The sequence below is a fragment of the Colobus angolensis genome, unplaced genomic scaffold, assembly GCF_000951035.1.
Source record: "Colobus angolensis palliatus isolate OR3802 unplaced genomic scaffold, Cang.pa_1.0 Scaffold35, whole genome shotgun sequence".
Classification (NCBI taxonomy): Eukaryota; Metazoa; Chordata; class Mammalia; order Primates; family Cercopithecidae; genus Colobus; species Colobus angolensis.
This window is the reverse complement of record NW_012116821.1, coordinates 5,942,838-5,967,789: the sequence shown is the minus strand read 5'-3', so window position 1 is coordinate 5,967,789 and position 24,952 is coordinate 5,942,838. Positions and strand designations below refer to the sequence as shown.

The 24,952-nt window shown below is 44.4% G+C and overlaps 1 protein-coding gene across 1 annotated transcript; it reads right to left on the bottom strand.

Moving 5' to 3' along the window:
* Positions 1-389: 389 nt before the first annotated feature.
* DDO (D-aspartate oxidase) lies at positions 390-24,130 on the bottom strand. Its single transcript, XM_011952794.1, has 5 exons — positions 24,042-24,130; positions 21,859-22,034; positions 16,779-16,887; positions 13,184-13,360; positions 390-1,543 (listed from the first exon to the last, which is right to left on the bottom strand). Exons 2-5 carry the CDS (start codon positions 22,028-22,030, stop codon positions 976-978), a joined length of 1,026 nt encoding a protein of 341 aa, XP_011808184.1. The 5' UTR covers positions 22,031-22,034; positions 24,042-24,130; the 3' UTR covers positions 390-975.
* Between the last annotated feature and the right edge of the window lie 822 nt (positions 24,131-24,952).

The following is a 24,952-nucleotide window of genomic DNA, read 5'->3' as shown; positions in this document are numbered from 1 at the left end:
AGCTCAACAATTGCAACTCATTTTATTGTGAGACACATTCCCCTCCTCCCCAAAACTTCTTAACAAACTGCAGAATACTCTGATTATATTTCATTCAGAATGATTGTTTCACCTTAATTAGCAAATTAGTTCTTTGGCTGCACATGCTGTTCATCTTCAAAAATGCTTAAGCCAACCATACCGCAAACCAGCTCTCAACCATTTACAGTAATGGAATGTACAACCCCTAGGTGTTTGACCCCAGGCAGCTAGTGAATTGATATGACATCCACAGGCAGCTTCATCTCTGTCTCCTACCATCATTACCAGCTGAGGGGAGGAAAAGTTTGCCGCCAGTAATAGGAACAAGCATGCTTTGTCTTCAATTAAACGTAATAATCCTGCATTGCGTGAGCACCATGTAATTTTATTTAGAGGAATTATGTTGCTGACTTGGCTATAACCTAAGAAGATCATGGGCAGCTCTACAATTGACAGTGATTTAAGTGTTTTCCATACATTATCTCTTCCTGTGGATTTACAAGCCAAATGATATCAAAATCTCTATAGCTTCCAACATTCATATAAATCTGCATAGGTCCTTGGACATCAGTTCTAAAGAAATTTTACTCTATAAGAAGTATTTTTTAACAAAAAATAGAGCTTTATGCCCTATGTCATCAATGGTAGACTTCCTAAGTAAGCCTACATGTTGCATCATTTCTTTTGTTGTTGTTGGTTTTTTTAGAGGTGGGGTCTGGCTATATTATCCAGATTGCACTTAAACTCCTGGGCTCAAGTGATCCTCCTGCCTCAGCCTCTCGAGTAGCTGGGACTATAGGCATGCCACTGTGCTCGGCTTACATGTTATACCACTTCTAATGTTGAAAACAAAGAAATGTCTAATTAAACTTACATGCAGTGGAAAAGTCATTTGAACCTATTCTGTGCTTTGATCAACAGTCTCTCAGACTATTTGCTGTCATTTTATGTCATCTACAGCTTTGACTTGGGAATGGGGGTCCTGAGGGCATGGACACACTCGCTCACCAGCCTGGCAGCCTCCAGAGCAGTGCCCCAGTGCACTGAGATGCCCCCACTCCCATGGCCATAGTGGTGGACTACAGGCAGCCTCCGGCCATCTCGGGCAAGGAGCTCTGTCTGCAGTCGCACGCCTGGCCTGTAGGGCCTCAAGCCCACCTTCTCCCTGATGTTGCAGGCTCCGTGGAGGGAGGGCTCCAGAGCACAGCATCGGGAAAGAATTTCTCTGCTATTTTCTGCATCTGGGGACAGATTCCAGTCCCCTTTTTGCCTAGTTCCACCTAGGGTTACATGGGACGTACCAGGATAAATATAAGTCAGCCCACTGCCATCTCGGATAAAATGCTCCACCCAGGGAGCCTGAACTTGGAGCACTTGGCCCCTTACAGGGAAAATCTTTGAGTCTCCTGCAAGCTGTCTGCTTCCAAGGCCTGAACAGTTGACCACGATGTCGAAGGACGGATGAAGTTCCCACAGGTCGTCTATTCGCCGAGTGAGCGTCCAGCCTCCACTTCCTTTTATCCTATGGAAGAGAGGTCATGAAGTGAACCTTTGTTAGCATCCTGATCAACTACTTCCAGGAAGTAAACAAAAGGAACCCAGGAACAAAAATTAGGCGATCATCTAATGAACAAATACCCCAGGAGCTTCCAGGGCCCAATCAGGCCAAATTCTAGCCATCAACTGCTTCACGTCCTAGGAACTGGGGATTTCTAAAGTTGAATCTAAATGAAAACCACTTGAAAGTTCAAAACAAAGGTAATTATATGCTTTGCCCTTTTAAAATTTTGTAGAATTCCTATATTGTTATAGATGCTGAATAAATGCCAAGTTGATTTGGTATTTTAAATGTCCAAGCATTTCTTATTTCTACTACTTATTTAACACTAAATTTGCTACTTTTTATCTCATCTTGTTAACTCTTGCATGCTCCTTTGTATTAGTCTGGTCTCCCTAACTAAAAGGTACAGGGGTCATATCCCCACCAGCTTTTCGTCTACAAGTGTGTTAGCACGAGAACACAAAATATTTGTAGCTGATGAGCTAAATGGCGTCTGTGATTAGTAATTGTTATGTTTTTTGCACCAACTATATCAATCATGAAAAGAAATGGCTTATCCAGTACCTGCAGTCTTTATTTAAATTGAGGTAAAATACATATAACATAAAATTTACCATTTTGATGATTTTTAAGTGTAAAGTTCAGTAGTATTAAGCACATTCACCTTGTTGTGCAACTGTCATCACCATCCATATGAGCTATCCATCTCCAGAACATTTTTATTTTTTCTGAGATGGGGTCTCACTCTGTCACTCAGGCTGGAGTGCAGTGGCATGATCTCAGCTTACTGCAGCCTTGAATTCCTGGGCTTAAGTGATCCTCACACCTCAGCCTCCTGAGTAGCTGAGACCACAGGCATGTGCCACCATGCCCAGCTAATTTTTTGTATTTTTGATAGAGACAGGTTTTCGCCATGTTGCCCAGGCTGGTCTGCAACTCATGAGCTCAGTCAATCCACCTGCCTCTGCCTCCCAAAGTGCTGGGATTATAGGCATGAGCCACCACACCCAGCCTCCAGAACTTTTTTAATCTCACAAAACGGAAAGTCTACCCAATAAACAATAACCTCCAGGACCTGTAATCTTATTCACAGGTCACTTGCAGAATAGAGAAAGAGACTATCAGCAGCTCTGTTCAATAGATGCAGACCGAATGTTTGCATGCAGAGCGCTGCTAAGAGGGACCAGAAGGGTGTGAGTGACAGTGCCCTTCCTCAAGGGCTGACAGAGGAACTGGCAGACAGAAGTGTAAATGCTTGGCAGAATTGACTAAGTTTTAAAGAAGTGGTGTGAAATCAGAAAGCCTGGCTTTATGTCCCAGCTCTGCCTCACATTAGCTTTGAGCTCTTGGCCAACTCACCTCACTTCTCCAAATCTCAGTTTCCTCATCTGCATCGTGGGGCGGATACCTCCCTTGCCTGTCTCACAGGATGGTTGTGAGGTTCCAGTAAAATAATGGCCACTACTTGGAACAGTCATCAATCACAAAACATTTTAGAGGACTGTTATCAATAAATCACGAATTCCTCAAGGGGAGAGATTGTATCTTATGCTTCTTACCATCCCTATGACCCAGCTAAGTGCCCCATACCTAGTGGACTGGAAGTAAGTGTTAGCCAATACTAAAGACAATATGAAATCCTGATTGGGAACTGTGATGGTTAATTTATGTGTCAACTTGATTGGGCTATGGGTTCTCAGATATTTGGTCAAACATACTCTGTGTGTTTCTGCGGAAAGTGTTTTTGAATGAGAAAAACATTTAAATCAGTAGGCAGAGTAAAGCTAATTGCCTTCTTTAATGTGAGTAGGCCTCATCTTATCAGTTGAAAGCCTGAATAAAACAAAAAAGTTGACCCTTTTCCAAGGAAGAAAGAATTCCTTCTGCTGAACTGCCTTCCAACTGGGACATTGGCTTTTTCCTCTTTTTGGACTGGAACTAAACCATTGGCTTGAAACCTGGATTTCAAGCCTGCTGGCCTTCGGACTGGAGCTACACCATCAGCTCTCCTGGGTCTCCTGCTTGCCTGCTAACTCACCACGCCGATCTTACACATCCTATTGGTTCTTTTTGTCTGGAGAAAAATACAGGGTGGCACAACTTTGGCATCTTCTTTCTCTGACTGCTGCCATCCAAGCCGTTTCAGGGAGAAACTGGGAGGGGCTGACCTCGAAAATGGAGGCAGAGTGCTTGTATCCTGCCTGCCCCTAAGAGAGCAGAAGTGATCATCACAGCAGTTCTGAGCACTATCTACTTTCAAGGCCAGATTAACAGGTTTAATGTGAAGGAAAATAATAAGAAAAGACAGAAACTTCTGCAGTGGCTATGGTGGTCAATGATGGCATGGGTTTAACAACTACTTTTAACTTAGCAAGGCGGGTCTCTTTGAAGTGATTCTAACTTTCCACCCCACTTCCCGGTTGGAAAGTTTAATTGAAACTTGTATTAAGATCAGCAGAAAACTGGCCTTCTAATGCTGAATTGCATTTCTAGAAAATGCCTCACGTTCGTGGTGGTACATGCCTGTAATTCCAGCCACTCAGGAGGCTGAGATGGGAAGATCCCTTGAACGAGGTGGAGGTTCAAGCCGAGATCACGCCACTGTGCTCAAGCCTGGGAGACAGAGCAAGACACCATCTCGAAAAGAAAAGAAAAGAGAAGAAAAGACAAGAAAGAAGGAAAGAAAAGAAAAGAAAGAAAGAAAGAGAGAGAGAGAAAGAAAGAAAGAAAGAAAGAGAGAGAGAAAGAAAGAAAGAAAGAAAGAAGGAAAGGAAGGAAGGAAGAAAGGAAGGAAGGAAGGAAGGAAGGAAGGAAGGAAGGAAGGAAGGAAGGAAGGAAGGAAGGGAAAATGCCTCACATTGATGAGTGCGGAAGAGACCAACATTGCTACTCAGTGGCATCTTAGACCCTGACCCCAATAGCTCAGCGTCATATTCCATCAAGTACCATCCACAGGCTGTCGTCTCAGCATCTTTGCAGTTCTCTGCATCTGACTGAAGGCCAAGCTGCTGGGCAGAGCTCCATCTGCTCGGTCTCTTCACACTCCCTCCCTCTGCAGAGACCTCTGAAGTATCTCCACTGAGCAGTTTCAAGAACAGTTTGAACCCTCTGGATTAGACTCATTGATTATTCAGCAAATATTTGTTGAGGGCTTGTACTCTGCCCAGCACCCTTAGGAGGCAAGAAGAACTCAGAGGCTCCGCTTGCTCTGAGATCACATGAACCTGCAACGCCCTTCCTATTAAATGCAAGCTGCATTGCCAGCATCAGTGCTTCAAACAACAGAACCTAAATTTGATTGCTTTTTATTCTAAAAATCCAAGGAAGGGAGTATGTTGTTTTCCCGAGATGAGGAAACCAAAGAAAAGAATCGGGCAAGCATCTACACTTTGGGGCCACAGAGAACCAATAAAGCCAATGGATTACTTTTTGGTGTAACTAAAAGGAGTTAAAAGAGAGAAAATGAAGCTGGAGCTACTGTTGTGTTTGTTTGTTTGTTTTATAAGTAAAACTGTTCATAGATAAAAAGTATTTAATGTAGCAAATTTTATGGGGACAGGTTGTGTTTTTTTTTTGGCTCTCTCGGTAAGAATAACCAATTTAGAAACTTAAATTATGTTCTTAAACATATAGTAATAGATAAATGTTTTTAAAGGTAAAATAACTCTGTAAAGGTTGTTTTTCACCTTAACATTGGCATAGAAAGAAGAGTAAATTGGAGTTTTGTAGTAATACTGAGCAACACATTTCAGTGTGTTTATAATCTTTCAAAAGGTGAACACAAAGAAAACACTTTTAAAAAGTGCTTAGGAGGCCTCTACCATTCTTATGACCTCTACCATTCATATGACCTTGGACAAGTTATTCCACTTCTCTAAGCTTTAATCCTGTATCCATAATATGGGGGTAATAATACTGACTCCCTAGGCTTGTTGTGAAAATGAAATGAGACAACATCTGGAAAAAGCATAACACTGTGCCTAACACACTATAGCTGCTCAATAAAGACCTTTTATTTTTTAAAAAGTGCTTAGGGGTTTTTCATGCTACTGTAAAATGCAAGACCCAGTGCATCATCTATGAGTATTCGTACCCTCCATACCTGTATATCACTTATGTTTCATTAAGGATGATATTTCAATTTTGAAAAGTTTTAACTGATCATTATTTGAACACTATTTTGATTTTGTGGGTTTTTTTGATTCTTACATTGTAGATTCCATGTGTTAATATTTGAACATTATGTTCTGTGCTCCAGACATCCTAATTAATTAAAACTCAGAATTATTTTCGTAATTCGGGGGAATAAGAGAATCTGCCAACCTTGGGATTTCAGCAGATTTTTAAAACTCACTGAAATTGTTTCCTAGGGATAAGAGTGCCTGGCTTACAGAGTTTCTATGATGATTATGCAAGAATTCAATAAGTGTAAATGTCTTTTCTTTTCCATTTCAAGGGTTCCCTGCTGGTCAAGCTACTGATAAAAGTCCAACCTGTGCCTGGTGACTTCTTAAGCTATCCTAGTGGCTAGGCCTTGTCAGGTTTCCTGTGCTGCATTGCTCGTAGGCCTTGGATCCCAGAGGAAAACTCATTAATGTGCCTGGAGACTGGTCACCTTTATGCTGTTGTAATGCAACCACATAGCAATGCCCAGTCATTATTATATACCCCATGGGCAATGCATAAGATGGCATCAATGCATAGGAGGAAACTGTACCCAGAAGTCAGATGTTAAATTAGGTGACCAAGTGCCTACCAGGCTGCTTTTATGACCATATGAGGTAGTTATTCTGCAAGTTTGGGGTGACATGGTTGGAGGTACAAGAAGCATGGTGACTTTCCTCTTGGGGCTTCTTGCAACTGAGCAAGACCTCATCCTGAAGAGAGAAAATACCATTGTCCCAACCTCCCATGAGGAAATGGGGTTGGGGGCACTCAAGAAGCAGGACTCACGAAATAGCCCCAGCCCAACATCCTCTAGTCATCACCCTAAAACATAAGAGCGTCCATTTCCCCAAACTTAAGTTAGCCCTCTGCTGGACTGCATCGGCCTGATCCATAGACATGGAGGATGGTCATCCTCAGCGCCTTTCCTTCACCTCACTGGGAGTTTCAGCAAGGAGGTAAATTGAGTTGGCTGTGCCCCTGAGGAAAACAAAGGTCCACTAAGCAAATCTTAAACGCACATGTACACACAAACACACACACACACATACACATACACTCGACCTCCCAGGAGCAAAGAGTCCCCTCATCCCCTCTGTGCTCTTGGAATCAGAGGCAATTCCCATACTCCACTGAAGCTGAAGCCATGGCAAGAAAGGAATCTCGGAGGTAGCACTAAACAGGGAGGCAGGGGCTGTGATGTGGAGAGCCCATGACAGGGGAAAGGACAAGCTCCTGGTGAGCTCCAGGGCAGACGTGGCTGTCTAATGGGGCTAATGATGGTGCCAAGGAAGCCAGATTCTTTCCTAGGCATTGCTGTGAGTCAGGCCGAGCAGAAGAACACAACATACAGGAGAAGAAAAAGGTGGGCGCTAGAGGACTCTCCCAGAGAAAGTTACAGAGAAGCCTAATCAGAGGAGGGGCAGGGAAAGTACCAGGCAACTAGCTCAGTGTGGCCAGCGCTGAGGTCAGCATGGGGCCTCCCTGGGGACACAGGATAAGGCATGGCCTCTTGGAAAGAGATAAGTGTGTCCATGTTACCATGGCCCAACACAGAAATGGGCCACCCAGTTTTCTGAATGTCATCAAAGGCAGGACAATCCTGGTCCTTCCGGGAGGATTGATTTAGATGGGCTGCCTGGAGGAAGACTTAATGCCTCGCTGATTTATGTCCTGGAAGGAGCCAGTAATAAAGCAGCAGAATTTAACTCCACTGGCAGAATATGATATAAAATATGACCTGCATGGGTGACTCAAACTCTGTGGGGTTTTTGTTTGTGTTTGTTGTGTATATTATTGGGCATTATTGTTTTATTTTTTGTTGGAGAAGGAGATGATCTCTTCTATCTTTTGAAAAACAATAACGATCTAATTTGTAGTACAAAAACAGTTTTTGTGGAAGTTTGTATGATTTCAGAAGAATCGTGCTTAGGCTGAAGCCATTGCTGTGTGGCCTGCTGAGCAAATGCTTATTTTTGAGTGAGAACACTGAAGGCTGAACACTCATGTTGTGTGGAAGAGGCGTAGGTGGCAACAAAATAGACCCTGAGTGTGAGGAACAAGCAGAGATTGTGTGGCGTCCCATCTGGGTCGCCTGGCAGGAGGTCAGTGGGCGGCAGCCCAGAGTGAGGCCCAGGTGTCGCTCCCTCACCGGGACGTGGCCCTGCCGCCCACCCCGCCTGAAGTGCTCGCCCTGAAAGGCCCGTCTTGGGCTGAGAGGAGTCCGGCGCTGCAAAGCCTCCTGCGGGAGGAAAGGGGATACGTGGCCTTGTTCTTCCACCAGCCTGGTCGGACGCAGGCTCCAGGCTGCAGGGAGCTAATCTGCATGGGCAGGGGCCATCGGGAGCTGTCTGTGGAGGCCCCACGCCGGGGTCAGGCGGGAGCCAGGTCTCAGGGGTACAAGAGGCTGAGGAGCAGAGGCGCTGAAGTCTTCCTCCGCAGCACACCCCGTGCCTTCTGTCTGAGGCACTCACGTCTCGGCCGCCTTCCTGGCGGGCCCGCATATCAAACAAACGGACTGAAGAAGGTCTCCCCAGGACTCTGGGGGACAAGGGCAGCCCTCGGTCCTCTCCTCCCCGCTGCCCATAACCGACCCACAGCCCGGAGGCGGCGTATTCCCAGGCACCGCCGCCTCCGCCGGTCTCAGGCCGATGGCGTTGCGGTCCCCGCGGCCTGAAGCCCCCTGGCGGGGGGGCATTTTAAGTGGGGGGAAATGCTGACCGCAAGCCCGCAGCTGAGGACGGGGTGGCAGGGTTGACCTAAGCCTTCCTCCCGCAGTCAGGGGTCAGGCCTGAAAACACAGCGATGATGGAACTACGGGGCCTGTCTTCTAGCTTTGGAAGCAGGAAGAAATCATTCAGATAATATTTGGTTGGGTGTGGAAATGACGCGGGCTGCCGGGAGCTAAAACACTCTCTCTCGGAGTAGTGGGAGCCGGGAGGGTGCGCAGGAGCGGGCCGGGGCGGGGACTGGCGCCCACTCACGGTCCCGCGCGGGGAGCCCCAGCCCCTGCAGAGGAAGACACTGCCCACGACGCAGGGCGGCACCAGGCCAACTGGGAGACTTATGAGGACTCCTCAGAGGAGGTGACTGTGTGCTGGGGGGGAGGCTGGCGTCCCTGCCTCGGCCCCCTCCCACAGTGACACCTCTTCAAGTGCCCTGGGCTTTCACGCCCCCTCCCTGACCCATCAGAACTCTCCTCATCTCCCCAGGGCCTTATCAACAATTTGCCCCTTAAAGCAAAATGAAAGCAATGAGCCCTCTCTCCAAGTAGGAGTTAAGCATTTGCATTTCACTTCTAGACTTTAGAGCCAATGCTTCAGTGAAAGTTTGGGTGAAGAAAGTTTGTGAAGAAACGCTTCACACCCCCTTCCCTGATTACTCATAAGCTCAAGGCTATCACCAGGACTCAAAACTTACTCTGGCTCATCTGAGCCGCACCTTCTTTCAGCTGGTCAACCAGAGGACCCCGCTCTGGCCCTTCTCCAGCCATGCCCTTCTTCTTGAGTGTGTGGGACTCGGGCATGCGCCCAGCCAGAGTCCTATCCCTTCACTTCTAGCCCATCTTCTGGGGACCCAGGATCCCCATATTCCCTGCCCTTTTCCAAGGCCTGCACTGTCTTCCTCCCAGGGGCAGACTGTGCCACTGTGTGCACCCCAGAGCCCAAGGAGTGGCCAAGGACAACTGTCTTCAGGGAAGATATGGAAAGAGCGTGGGTGCTTCCTGGCATGCCTCTGGGCCCCCTTGCTGCCATGTGAAGATGCAGCACTCTTAGGAATCTAGAAATTCTAAATGTCAACTTGGCCTTCCTGGTGGTTGTGGTAGAGGTGGGTCTGATGCTGGGTGTGTTCTTTAGCTACACCTCAAATCAGGATTTACATTGCAACAGAGTGAAAATTTCAGGGGACAGAGGAAAAGAGAATGGAAAAAGAGAAAAGATGATTTCTTTCTGCACTGAATTCATAAATTTAAATTGTGGCATTGCATCAGGTTTGTGTTAAGGGAAAGATGGTGGAAAATATTCATGAAAAGAAAACGTTTTTCTTCTCAAAATTTGGGGTGTGTGGAATTTTGTTGTGCCCCAAAGTAAAAAAGTGCTTTAAAAAAAAAGCAAATCAAGTGAACATATCATAAAGACACAAGAGCAGTTTGAAGGGGCTCCTACTCAGCTAATCTTGGACAATTTGAACATCAAAATAATTAGAGGGAGTAAGTTATAAGTCACTGAATAAAATAGGTATCCATGAGTTCATGCTGATATAAATAAATGTAGGAAAAGGAAAACTTCTTTACAGTAGAAAGCAAACTATGTAGATGGAGTTATAAAATGATCACTTGGCAAACATCACAGTAATAAATAGTTCAGGCAAGAATCATCAATGGATACTAAAACTCGTAGGTGAAAGTACTACTTTCGTAGGAACTCATTTCATGGGAATAGGTATTTACATAGTCTCAGGTATATCACAACAAAATATTTAGTAATTACAAAGAGAAAAAGTAGTAACCTCACAGTAGAGATACCTGACATTCTGGGTGATGAAAGTTAGCAGCCTCAATAAAGGGATAAACTGGTATCGTCTGCCTCCTGCTATGATGTAATAAGGATTCAACATTACTTCTATGCATTCCCTTCCCTGATTACCCATAAGCTCCCAAAATGCAGGACCTCAATCCCATCCCGAGGAAACATCACACAAACCCCAACTGAGGGACATTCTATTATACAAAACAACTGATCTGTACTATTCAAACTTGTAAATGTAATAAAAGACAAAGACAGACTAGAGACTAAAGGGACATGACAACTGAAGACAATGTGTGACTGCAATGGGATCATGGACTGGAAAAAATTATGGGTTGTGTGTATTTATATTCATATGTGGACATTATTTGGACAATTAGCAGAATATGAATAAGGTCCATAGATTTTAGTGTTGTGTCAACATAATGGTATTGATTTTATTATACTACTGTGTTTATGTAAGAGGACACCCTTGTTCTGAGAACAAGTATTTAAATATATAAACCTGGGGCCAGGTGCGGTGACTCATGCCCATGATCCCAGCACTTTGGAAGGCCAAGATGGGTGGATCACCTGAGGTCAGGAGTTTGAGACCAGCCTGGCCAACATGGTGAAACGCCATCTCCACTAAAAATACAAAAATTAGCCGGGTGTGGTGGTGGGCACCTGTAATCCCAGCTACTTGAGAGCTGAAACAGGAGAATCGCTTGAACCCGGGAGGTGGAGGTTGCAGTGAGCTGAGATCACACCATTGCACTCCAGCCTGAGCCACAAGAGGAAAACTGCAACTTACTTTCAAATGGTTCTGAAAGAAAATATGTATAAGGAGTAAAAAGAAAGCAAAAATAATGAAGCAAAATGTTAGGAATCTGTATGAAGAGTTTATTAGAGTTTCTCTACCTCCCTTAGCTCTCTCTCAATTACCATCCCTGACACATACGCCTGGCCGTCCCCACCCAGGAAAGCCCTTAATCAGCCCTAGACCATGTCTCTGAGGGAGAACAACACTCTTAGGTTCTCCCTCATCTGCCTCTTTCTGATCTGCTGGAGACCACAGGGCTCCAGCCAAGTTTTCTAGAAACCTTACTGATCATTAAGACAAAAATCCAAGATGAGAAAGCCACACAATGGACTTGGGGGTAATAATGAAACTTCAACACCCAAACCACTAGTAATACCAAAAAAAGTTAAACTCCTTAATGACACCTCACCTTTTATACACAATATTTTGTACATGTTCTTCCATTTTGAGCTTTTTTGGGGGTCATAATCTAAAAAATTATGCATTGCATTTAAAGTTAACTCTACTATTTTTTGCCATGCCTAATAATTTCCACTTACCTAAATTTTATTTTATTTTATTGCCTTTTTCCACATGTTCTAACTTTTTTGTTTTATTTTATTTTATTTTATTCTGGATTTTATTAAGATAAGTTATATGATGCCTCAATTTCTTATCACTAGCATCAGTGCTTCCAATTTTGTATTTCTAGTCATTTTTATAAGGGGGAAAATTCAACACTACACACTATTGCCACTCAGGAAAGATGGAGATCCTGCTAAAATTTGCTTGTTGGCCAGTGGGCAACTCCATCATGTGATAGCTCAAAATATACGTTTATCAGCTGATGTAGACAAGTCCAAACTTGGCAATTAAACAGAGGTTTATAGGCCAGTGAACAAGGCACAAAAGGGCATGGGTTTTATGAAACTAGGACTTACAGAAGCAAAATGTCCCATATAAATTGCTAAGAGGTAAAAGTGAGAAGAGCACTTGAAAAGCTACAAAACTAGATCGTGATGCCACTGACATGTGCCTAGCAGGTCTAGGCTTCCTCCTTTCTGCTCCCATTCCAACCTGCATAAGTCTGTAGTTTATTTTACCATGTGTGTCACTGCCATTGTTAATTAATATACAAACACATACACATGCAGTCATCCCCAATAGACCATGAAATTATTTTAAAAATAAATCATATTTTATCCTTCTTTTTGACCAGCTTCTAGCATAATGCCAGCTATATATAAGTGTTCAACAAAAAGTTGTGTAATTAATGAATTATATGAATCAATTATCCTATAACCTACATCTGGTACCAGATCACTGTTGCCTCGGTCTACTTCAAGTCACTTTCCCAACATTTACCCAATAATTTATATCGCTCCTATTTACCAAAATATACACCTATGGGAATTGAAAGGATCAATGTTTCACAACTCTCAACATGCCTGCAAGTCCAGACTAAACTAAAGACAGATTTATTGATGTATCTCAAATGGAGATACTCTTGATGTGTTTCCTAACTGGAAACCAGGTACTAGTTTCCTGAAAGTCCTGAAAAGTAAGCCAAAATGCAAGTTCAAGGTATTATGGACTGAGCTTAGTGAGCAAGCAGTGGCATAATTTGGATAGGTCCTTAGTTTCAGAGTTCTTATTTAAGACAAAAGGAAATAATGAAACTTTTTTTCTTTACCACAAATGAGAAAAAATTCAAAAATCATTTATAATAAGCAAAAGATTCTCTCATCCAAAGAATTAGCATAAATCATATCATTTTATAGCTAGAAACATATTCTCCAAACTGTTCCAGTTTACAGATGAGGAAAACTAAGATACTGTTTCAGTAAGAGGGTAAAACCCGGGGCAAGAAGGATAGGGAATAAGTCAGGCATCAAAGTACACACCAAAAAATAGAAAACAAATTACTAGAAGCATAGTGTGACTTAGTCCTTGTGACGCAAACACTGTCCTCAGATTGTTTTACAAAGCACTAGCCATTTGTGAGTGGCAAGGCAATGTAAAAGAGCTCTGAGGGATAGCAGAGACTTTTCCGTATGTATTTTATGAATAGCTACGACGTGATTTATGGCTATGACAGATAAGGAAATAGCAGGGAGCATTTCAACTGACCTTTTCTCCAACCACGGGAGGTAGGCAGGGCATTCGCATTTCAGGGTTGTAAAAGCCTGACCAAACACATACTGGGGGAATTTCTTCAGCTCAGCCTCAGTCATCCTTCGAAATCCCAGAACCACGTCAGCCCAGAATGGCACTTCTTCGGTAGGAGTGCTCTGAAATATCTGCCAACTCAAACATATTAAGTGAAATTTTTTTCCTGAAATTTGTGAAATAACATATTTCTAGTAAACTTCACGTGACATTCTCTAGAGCTTTTATTTATTTATTTTATTACATTATATTTTATTTTTGAGACAGAGTCTCACTCCATCACCCAGGCAGAAGTGCAGTGGCACAATCACGGCTCACTGCAGCCTCAACTTCTGGGGCTCAGACAATCCTCCCACCTCAGTCTCCCAGGTAGCTGGGACCACAGGTACGTGCTACCACACCCAACTAATTTTTTAAATTATTTGTAGAGTCAGAGTCTTACTATGTTGCCCAGGCTGGTCTCAAACTCCTGGGCTCAAGTGATCTGCCTGCCTTGGCCTCCCAAAGTGCTGGGATTACAGGCATGAGCCACTACACTTGGCCTAGAGCACTTAACAAATTTAGTTTCTATAAATACAAAGAGAAAATGATCTATTTTACTATTCTCTTAGGTTCAGATAACTCAGTAGCTAAATAGCAGTTGTTGCTGACTGGGCAAATAAAACATCTTAAAAGTAACATGCTTTTTAAAGATGGAATTTAGTACTCCTTTTCTAAAAAGCTCCTACCTAGATTTAGTTGTTAACAAGAAGGTTGTAATAGTACTCCTAATAGCTGCTATGCAAATGTTTAGATTTGTAAGTATTGGGTTGTTTTCATCAGTATGTGAATAAATGTTATAATGCCAGGCATGGTGGCTCACACCTGTAATCCGAGCACTTTAGGAAGCCGAGGCAAAGTTCAAGACCAGCCTGGGCAACATGGTGAAACCCTATCTCTAAAAAAACTACAAAAATTAGCTGGGTGTGGAGGCACAAGCCTATATAGTCTCAGCTATTGGGGAGGCTGAGGTGGGAGGATCAACTGAGCCCAGAGAGGTCGAGGCTGCAGTGAACTGAATTGGACCATTGCATTCCAGCCTAGACGAGTGAGACCCTGCCTTAAAAAAAAAAAAAAAAAGTTATAAATCATCATTGCTCAAAAATATCAAGGCAAATAATTTGAGTGCTATGCATAGTTGCTAATAATTTCTACATCAGAATGTGTATCTGTAGGTAATTAATTCAGAGCAGTCCCCATGAAGGTACAAATGTCCTTTACTGCAGGACTCTGGGCTGGCCCACTCTTGCCCTGGGCTAGACTGCCCTCTTCCGTATCTTCACCACGACCTACAGGCCAGACACTTAGAAGGCTGCATTTCCAGTCCTGAGCACTTAGAAGGTTATATCTCCAGTCCATTCTCTCTCTTGAGCTCCAAAAATAGATCCAGACCCATGTTACCTACTCCCCACTGGATCAGTCTACTTAGAAGTCTCATGCATTTACACACGCACGCACGCACACACACACGCACACACATTCACCCTTTTCCCAATCCTACCTAACTCAGAAAATGGTACCCATCCATGCAGGTGCTAATGCCAGAAACCCAAGGATCATCCTTGATTCTCTGTCCCTACTCACCTCTCACACACCATCAACTGACAAGTCCTATCAAATCTCCTCTTAGGCATTTCTCAAGTCCGTCCACTCTCTGTTTCTATTATCCACACCCAATCTATCTCATCATCATGTCTTCCCACAAATCTATTCTCCACACTACAGAAAACATATTTTTGAAATGCAATTATGACCAGTCACTTCACTGTGTAAACTCCCTCAATGCCTTCCCATTTCTCTGGACTTCCTTCAGTCCCTCCCACACACCACAGTCGCCCTAGACTCAGGGCTAGGTGTATGCTGTTTCCTCCATCTGGAATGCTGTCTCCTTCGTCTCCCACCCTGCCTCACCCCTACTTCACCTCTGCAACATCGCCAGACTAACTTACACTCTTCCTGACGGTCTTGGATGAAACGCTTTGATCTGGATGGCTTCTCATCACCACTTCCCAGAGCAAGTTTCTTCTCCAGACATATGCTTCCATAGCACCCTAACCTCTTCCTTTTGGTGACTCATGCCCCCAGTGAGTTTAGTAACTCATTTGATTTACTGCATTCTCTACAGACCATAAGCTACATAAGGGCAGCACTGTGTCTGGCTTCCTTAAAAATTAACTCAACACATATTTGTCAAGCATGTACTATATGCCAAGCAGTATTACTAAACTGCTCACTGCTATATCCCTAATACCTAAGAAGGAACCTGATACTGAAGAATGCTGAATATGTTGTTTTGAAGGAATAAATAGATGAATAAGCCTATATACTTATGCCAAAGATGCACAGGACATTTGAATTTTGGATGTGGCTGTTTCCAAAAATTACTTAGAGCCAAAATTTGTGAATTAGACTGGCTCATGTTGGTTTTGGACAAAGACAGTATAACCATAAATCAAAGAGAATGTTTTTTCTACTGGGCTCATCAACTGGCTCTAGATTTACTTATACAGAAGAATCAATCCATAGATTGATAGAAAAGCAAAGTTACTACTTTGAGGAGGGGCTTTTGGGAAATTACTGACGTCAGCATCGTCTTGGTGTTTGTGACGGTCAGGAAAAACAAGAAGAGAAAATGGTAGACATTCACCCAATGCAAGTGTGTACACTAGACTAGCAGAAAACGTCAGTGGGCAACCTGATATCAAAAGAGGAGGTAAGACACAATTTTTCAGACGGCCGCAGAAAGACTGTTATCACACAGATTAACACATGTATGTTACATGTGTAATATGCACCAATGCCATGTATGTTATGTCATATGATGGAACTGAGATATAAATTGAAAGTGATAGAATATTAAGTGATCTCAGTTTAGGAAGATATTAAAAGGTGTCATGTTTTAAGTGCTAGTCTTACTAATAAAAATGTTAAATAGCATTTATTCTCAAATTTTCATTTAATTATGCATGCCTACTGAAATTATACATTAAAAATGAAATAAAAGTGTGCTAACAGCTTCAGAAATATTTTTTTCCAAATGGCACTTCAAAAGGCAAGTTTAGTGACCTAAAAAATTTCCTTCTTTGGAAGATCTCATTCTCCAAGGACACCGAATAAATAAGAAGTCCCTATCCCTTAGGTCTCTGCAGCCATCCCAGCATCATACCTGTTTGCTTTCCATCGGCCGCACCATCCCCACATCACCCAAACCCAGCATTTACCTCCTACGTGTTTTTTTTAACCAAATTTGCAAATCACTGCATGGTCTCTGAGGAACCCAAAATCAATCCTATTTGTGATGAGAAACTGTGATTGTTGTTTATTGTTAAAAAGTCTAATACCATAACTTGCCTTTCTTCCATTCTTTGGGTAAAGCCTATAATGCTCTTTCTGAATCCTCCTGCATCGAAGTCAGCACTCTGCTCACAGCAGATACTCAGTAAATATTTTATGTTGAACTCTAATGCCTATTAAGATCATGCTACATTCTAAAATAACTTCAAATTTCTTCACTTACCCTGATACCAAATGAACACCAGCATCTCCAGCTTCTGCAGAATTGGCAATTGCAAAGAGGTGGTTAAAGGTCTCTCTGAACCACTGCTTCTGCGTGTGAATGGGTATGTCTGTAATCATGGAGAAAAGCAAAGTGGAACAGAAAGGAAAATGATGATAATGACAGTGCTTCAAATAAGCTCCTTCCTAGAAACTTGGAAAAAAACTAAGGAGGCAAAAATAAAATAAGGAAGCAGGGAGAAATATTAACATAAAGTGCCACATTGTGGCAGAGGATCTGTCAGCAACAAGAGATTTGCATGTTGACACACGCTGTCCAAATCTGCTCATATGATTAATCAATGGAGGGAAAACAGGCAAATAAGGGCAAAACCTGGCATGCGAGCCAGCTGGAAGGTGGTTTTTGGTACTAGGTATATTACAGAGGTCCTTGGCAAATCTATAACCAACCTGAGCAAAGTTTAGTTCATGGCTGCGGGATCCAGCTGGCCACACAGTTGAGACAATAGGACGAAGGACGGAGGGCCTCTTTCTTGGGGGCTGAAAACATAGTGGATAACATGGGCAGGTCTATGGGGACCAGGCCAACCAGGACAGAGGACAGACTGCACCTCAATGGGGAGTCCCAGGGGCTTGCCTCCTGGTACAAGGAAACAAGGCTTGCATGCTGGAGGTGAGCCCCCTGCAGGCCAGACTTCCCAGCAGGAGCTGCCATTACCCTCCACACCGTGGAATCAGGTGCCAGCCAGAGTAGCACTCCTGAGGCCAGCAGGGGCATGCAGGGACTGTACTATCCCCAGGCACCTCTGCCAGAACACATGGGGTTGGACCCAGACACAACTTTTGGAAGGGTGCCAGTCCCGTTGGGGAGGAAACAAGAGGCCTTGAGGTTTAAGCCTCAAAATAATAGTGTCCAGTGTAGGCACAGAGACAGCAGGAATGACCCAAAATCGCAGACAAATCCAGCTGTGGCTGAAGTATATGGCCGTCTGATTCTTGTGGAAGGATCAGGAGAGAGTGGCTAGGGTTAGGTCAGGGACCAGGGAACGATAAGCCTCAGGGGCTGCTATGAGGGAAGCCATAGAGGAGATGAGGGAACTGAGGCAGAGAGGATGCTAAGTTGGTTTTCACTTGGAGAGGTGTCCCTGAAATTCAAGGAACAGATAGAAAGACCTTTGGAGACATCCTGCTTCCCAGGCAAAGCCCCCAGGTCACTGAAGGCATGTCAGTAGCGGGATTTTCAGATAATTTGCTTGTTATAGAGCCAATAAATATTTCTTTAGTAGCGAACCTATACTGCCATCTTTAAACATGTGCCCATGTGAAATTAACACTATATTCCAAAATTTCACATTGGGGATGCTGCTTTAGAAATAAGGAATAAATAAATAATAAGCTGCAGAGGGAACTAAATTAGACCTCAAATAGATTTTACCCAACAATCTATGCCAGTGTGTGAGGCTGTATCAAAATGCAACTCCCTATTCTCATTCCAAACCTTACAAACAAAATAGCGACTGAGATTCACATGCTGCAGAAGTCATCCCAAAGAACAGGCAATTCCCATCCAACAGTGGGTCCAGGAAGCCTGGTGAGCCTGGTGACCTAATTCATGTTCAAATGCTGCTAAAACAGAACTATAGCTGGAATGGTGGGAACAATAGCAAATGCTGATATAGTGCTTATTATGTGCCAGGTATTGTTCTAAATGCTTTACATATATCAACTCATTTAATCCCCACAACAACCCTACAGGTCAGGCATGGTCTCCATATGGTATTGACATTTATGAGCACAGGAGATAGTTATGACTGGGCTCATCTGAATAGTGTGTAGGAAAGAAACCCAAAGAGAAGACCGAAGTCTTTATCTAGTAGCACCACAGAGAAAAAAACCCTGGTCCAGGAGACCCAGCCACCTGGCCAAAGAGAGATCTCGGGCCTCGATGGCCCTGTGAACACTCAGATGAGCAAGCCTCTTTGAGGGATGATTCCATGACTAGCTGGCAGCCTTCTGAACACTCACTTAGGCCTGATACAGGCAAGGGAGAGCCTGGAAAATGGTCCCAAGAACTCTCATCAAAAGAAAAGCACTTAGTGTAAGCTGGTGTATTCGTCTGTTCTCACGCTGCTAATAAAGACATACCCGAGACGGGTAATTTATAAAGGAAAGAGGTTTAATTGACTCACAGTTCAGCATGGCTAGGGAGACCTCAGGAAACTTACGATCATGGTGGAAAGGGAAGCAAACAAGTCCTTCTTCACATGGCAGCAGGAAGAGAAGAATGAGAGCTGAGCTGCGCAAAGGGGGAAAAGCCCCTTATAAAACCATCAGATCTCCTGAGAAATCACTCACTATCATGAGAACAGCAGCGTGGGGGTAACTACCTCCATGATTCAGTTACCTCCCACCAGGTCCCTCCCACGACATTTAGGGATTATGGGAACTACAATTCAAGATGAGATTTGGGTGGGGACACAGCCAAGCTATATCAGCTGGTATCTGGTGGACACACCAGATGCCCGTGTTTGTTTCCTGGGAGGCAGTTCCCAGGAGCTGGCCAGCCAAGTTCCTGCACCTGCAATGCCAAGGTCACTGCCATTACCACCCTAATAAAAGATGTGTCTATTCTTTCTTAGGGGTCTTTGGACTGGAAAATACCAAGCACCAGCAAAGGCAGGGATGCCATGCTGAAAACAGGGGAGTTAAGGAAACACATGCAAACTGGATGCTAGGACCCCAGCCTCTTCCCCTGTCACCTTCTCGAATGCCAGCTGGTATCTGGGCCTTCACCTTCCCCAGGCAGGACATGGAAGCCTCTTCCCTGGGAAACATGACCTGCCCAAGAAGAAAAACTTAAACTATGATGTCTCACAGATGTTCCCAAATAAATGGCCCTGCTCTCTTACTCCAGTGAGCTCATTGGCAACAAGCCCTATGCAAACACTCAGAAATTCCCATCTGCTCTTCAGAGTCCCACTCATAAACATCAGCAGGCTGGTAAAGAATACCACATGGCCAAGAAAAACCCCTATCATGAAAAATGAGAAAATAAAAAAACTAAAACAAAAAACACCCCACAATTTGGAGATGACAGATACTCAGATACTATTCAGGGAGAAAGTTTTTAAAAACTGTTATTAGTATCTTCATAAAGATAAGAGAGGACTTTGCAACCTTCTAACACAAATAAGATGTTATAACAAAGGAAAATTCAGAGAACAAAAAAGAGCTTTGGAATATTAGAAATGTTATAGTAGAAACAAAAAATTCAATAACAAGGTAAAAGATAAAATTGAGTAAGTCTCCCAGAAAGTAAAACAGAGAGAGATAAATAGGAGGGGGAGAAAGCTAAAAGAATTGGAGGACCAGTCTGGGAGGTCCAGCATATTAACATTTCCAGAAAGAGGGAAAAGGACTTCAGAAGGGAGGAAGTTAACAATTGAGTAACTCAAAGACTGCTTCTTAAGTTTAAGAACATGAGTTTCCAAATTAAAAGGACAGGGCAATTTTTATATTCCAGATTGCTGGGGTTTGTAATCAATGTTGTAACCTATTTGACAGTTTAAACTATGGGCATATATAACTTTGATAAAAAAATAAAATTAAAGAGGAAAAAGAGAGTGGAAATGAGGAAATGGGGACAGTGAGTATGAACCTCATTACTGCGCGTGATTTTGGTTTCTATTTAATGCTATTTTCTTCCTCCTCCATTTCAAGTGGAAAATACGGAAAGGAAAGGATGCCTGGACATGTTCAAAAATCAATGCATTGGTGGGGCACAGTGGCTCATGCCTGTAATCCCAGCAATTTGGGAGGTCAGGAGTCTGAGACCAGCCTGCTCAACATGGCAAAACCTTGTCTCTACTAAAAACACAAAAATTAGCTGGGCGTGGTGCCACATGTCTGTAGTCCCAGCTACTCAGGAGGCTGAGGCACGAGAATCTCTTGAACTCCAGAGGTGGAGGTTGCAGTGAGTCAGTAAGCCAGGATAGTGCCACTGCACTCCAGCCTGGGTGACAGAGCAAGACTCTGTCTAAAACATAATAATAATAAATGCATCTTCAGGCCTTAATACATATTGACTAATTATGATTGACTGATTACAAACATACTGATAATTGTTCTTATACAGGCTTAGAAGTTAGGATAATTTTAGCTCCATTACAAGTAATTTCTGACTTGATAGTCATTACTGTTATCAGTGGAAAGAGAGAGCCGCCAATCATGTAGTCGTCAGTGCTGTTCATCGCATGCTTCTGCTATCCATCTTCTGGGAGCCTTAGAATCACACTTGCTGGCCTCCTGCTGAGTGTGGAGACATGTGGCTTACTCTGCCAATAAGCCATCATCAGAAGCGTTGAAAGTTGCTTCCTGTAGAGTGTTTAATCACAGAGGCGAGAACCTCAGAGGTCCCCGCCCCTCCATCCCTGGGCACACGCACTGATGACAATCAGGATGACATCTGCTCCATCGGCTTAGGTCCCTGATGACAAGCTGGCCCCTTGCTGATGCTCAGTTCACATGTAGTGTGAGCAAGAACAAACTTTTGTCTTTTAAGCTGTTAAGATTTGGAGGTTGTTTCTGTCCTGCGGCATAACTAAGGCTGTCCTAAGAGATGAACCAACAGGATGTGAAAAACGCTCATTATGGGCAAGCATGGCGGCTGGAATCCTAGCACTTTGGGAGGCCAAGGGGGATGGATCACTTGAGGCCAGGAGTTGGAGACCAGCCTGGGCAACATGGCAAGAACTTGTCTCTACAAAAATACAAAAACTAGCCAGGTATGATGGTATGCACCTGTAGTCCCAGGTACATGAGAAGCTGAGGTGGGAGGATCACTTGAGCCTGGGAGGTCAAGGCTGCAGTGAGCCAAGATTGCACCACTCCACTTTAGCCTGGGTGACAGAGAGAGACCCTATCTAAAAAGAAAAAAAAAAAGAAGAAAGAAAAAAGAAAAAAGAAAAAAACCCTGCATATTACACTTACACCTATAGCCAGCTGTCTTTGTCAACAGAATTCCACTAACATCATTCAATCTGACATCTATTGTATCTGATAGAGGAGCTGAAATCTCTCACCTGGATAAGTGTGAGGAATAAGCATTCCGGCTGCCACATCACTGGTGGTATCTGGAGTAAACTTGTCTGAAATGATGGTAACGGAGCATTGGGGCACCAGTTTGGAGATACACACAGCTGTGGAGAGCCCCACCACACCTGCCCCGACAACTGCAATCCGTGCCGTGTCCATGGGCCTGTGACGAGGGAAATGGGGACTATACACCTTGTTTTGAGGATTTTCCCAACCAGACAAAGTTTGGCCTTGACAGTTTTTTCCTTAGGTCTTCAGCCACTCAGAATAAGACTTAGCCTATTGGTGTTTCTTATGTGATAAAGAGAGTACCTCTATAAACTTGCTTTCCATTAAATATTGGGGTATGGGCAACAAGGTCTCCATGGGCTTTTAGAGAGTAGCACAAAAATGGCTTGGATTTGCCTTTAGAACACCCAGCCAGTAAGTAGGTCTGCATTTGGAGGGAGTTTTCTAAACATTCTTCCCCCTTTCCTTTTTTTTTTTTTTTTTTCTGAAATGGGGTCTTGCTCTGTCACCCAGCCTGGAGTACAGTGATGAGATCTCGGCGCACTGCAAACTCCGCCTCCCAGGTTCAAGCAATTCTCCTGCCTCAGCCTCCTGAGTAGCTGGGATTACAGGCGCCCGCCACCACGCTAGGTTAATTTTTGTATTTTTAGTAGAGACAGGGTTTCAGCATGTTGGCCAGGCTGGTCTCAAACTCCTGACCTTGTGATCTGCCTGCCCCAGCTTACCAAAGTGCTGGGATCACAGGCATGAGCCACCGTGCCCGGCCTCATCCCCCTTTCCTAAACCATTTTCCCTATAGGCACAGCCTAGGGAAGGCTGATGGAAAACCACAGAGCTGTAGTCTCTGCTCCCAGAACTACCTGAGGAGCAGTGGTGAGGGGCATGATCCATGAGCAACTCAAAATTCAACTCTGTCTACAAACTTGTTTCTAATAATAAGGACATTACAGAAAGTTCCAGCAGCTGAACTCAGTCTCCTCTGCCATCTGCCACTGTCACCAGTTTCCTCTCTGTCCTGGACTGGTTCTGTGACCTGAGGAGCAGCCCGTGGTCTCCTAGCCTCCACTCCCTCATCTGTAACACAGAACAGATGGACTCCTTGCTCCTTTGGGTGGTAAATAGGGGACACCTAGTGAGGTGGTCTCATAAAGGGGGCTCCTTGGGAGAGTCCGAATGGAAATACAGGGAACAGACATCCCGGAGCCCGGGCCGGGTGTTCTGGGGCTGGCACCCAGTGTCCCACCCCTCGCCCATGGAACCTTGCTCCACTGTCAGCATCCCCGCCTGCCTTTGCTTCCCTGTCCTTGGCTTTCCCCATCTGTTCCTGCTCTGACTCTCTCTGTATGGCTCAGGTATAAACTTCAGAGAGAGAGAAAATGCAATTGTCCCAGTTGGTCATTGCCACCCCTGTTGGAGAAAATTCTAGCACCAGGCCAGCTTGCTGGGCTCAGCCAGCCTCTGAATCTGCCTTTGGCATAGTTGCCCTTCTCTGTCTAAAGTACAGTAATCAGGGCACTGGAGGCCACGTGGTATAAACCATGGCCACTCACACACAGAAATTCACCTTTCCTCTGGAAGGGAGGGCGGCTTCCTCAGCACAGGCTCTTGGCAGGAGAAATATGGGCTTGGTTGTTAGTGGCCTCTGCTTTCTCTTCCAGTTCTGAAGATTCTCACACTATGAGACTTTAAAACCCTCCAATGAAGTTTAGTGTGTTATTCCTATTCCTCGAGCAGTCTATGCATTTCTGTGTTAATTTGATTCATTAATTTGATTGCTGTACAGTGGGCTGGTCAGCTGAGAGCGAGCGGGCCTGCCAGGGCTGAGGGAAGAGAAGGGAAGGGGCCCAGGCTGCAGCAGCCTGGTGGGGGCTGGCTTGAGGAGCGCAGCCCTGCAGCCACCGATGCCCTTACTGGCTTCGCTGTTTCACATCGGCCTCCCGTGTCCAGAAACTCTCTCAAAACAGCTCTAATCAACTAAGTTGAAAGGGCAAGCAATCTGTGGCTAAGAATAACCAGCTGCCAGGGAGGAGGAGTGAGCCAGCAACGTGGTATGTCCTGGCACAGTGGCCTGTCCATCACTGTCCCCTGACCCTATTCACACCCCCAAACTCCCAGAGCATGGACGGAACGACCCCTCAGCTAAAAGCAAGAATTCAAGTACCTGTCTCTGAAAAAGCAGTCTTGGAAGCCACCAAAGTCTCTGGCACCAAAACTTGTTTTGCAGTGCCTGGCTGGCCTCGTGCCATGAGAGACAGAGGGAAAGCGAAACTGCTTCCCATTGGTGACTTGATTCAGGACATTCCCCCTGGTCTTCCTTTCCATTGGCTTGCACAGCTGTCTCTGTCACACATTGCCCTGGAGAAAGGAGCAAGTGACCTCAACCTGTCATCTCCATGGTGCTGCCTCTGCCAAGCCCTTCCCTTTCTGGCCCGCGAGCCCTCCATCTGGCCGCCAGCCTGGGCTTTCTCCAGCTGGTTTGTAGGTATGGTGAATAATAGGTGAGCCTGTCCAACTTCCAACCTCGTTTGGCTGCCCACAGTTAGCCGGGTGCCTGGCTCTGCTGGGTCAGCTGGTGACGAAGCAATAAGGAGGGGGTGAGGGCTGAGTAATGTTGTTGATCGATTGGAGCTGGAAGCACTATTCAGGAGATAATCTAGGATAGAACCACATGATTCTTTAGCCCAGGAGTCCCCAGCCTTTTAGGCACCAGGGGTTAGTTTCGTGGAAGACAATTTTTCCACAGACTGGGGATGGGAATATGGTTTCAGGATGATCCAAGTGCATTACATTTATTGTGCACTTTATTTTTGTTATTATTACGTTGTAGTAAATAATGAAATAATTATAAAACTCAACATAATGTAGAATTAGTGGGAGCCCTGAGCTTGTTGTCCTGCAACTAGATGGTTTTCTCTTGAAGTAATGGGAGACAGTGACAGATCATCAGGCATTAGATTCTCATAAAGGGCATGCAAACTAGATCCCTTGTGTGTGCAGTTTACAGTAGGATTTGTGCTCCTATTGAATCTAGTGCCTCAGCTGATCTGACAAGAGGCAGAGCTCAGGCAGTAA

Excerpts from the sequence above, each read along its gene's own strand:
- DDO (XM_011952794.1), bottom strand. The coding sequence starts at position 22,030 with ATGGACACGGCACGGATTGCAGTTGTCGGGGCAGGTGTGGTGGGGCTC. Across the intron at positions 13,361-16,778 it reads GGTGTTCATTTGGTATCAGG|TTGGCAGATATTTCAGAGCA; the intron begins GTAAGTGAAGAA and ends AATATGTTTGAG. Across the intron at positions 1,544-13,183 it reads CTCCCGTGGTTGGAGAAAAG|GATAAAAGGAAGTGGAGGCT; the intron begins GTCAGTTGAAAT and ends TCTCTTCCATAG.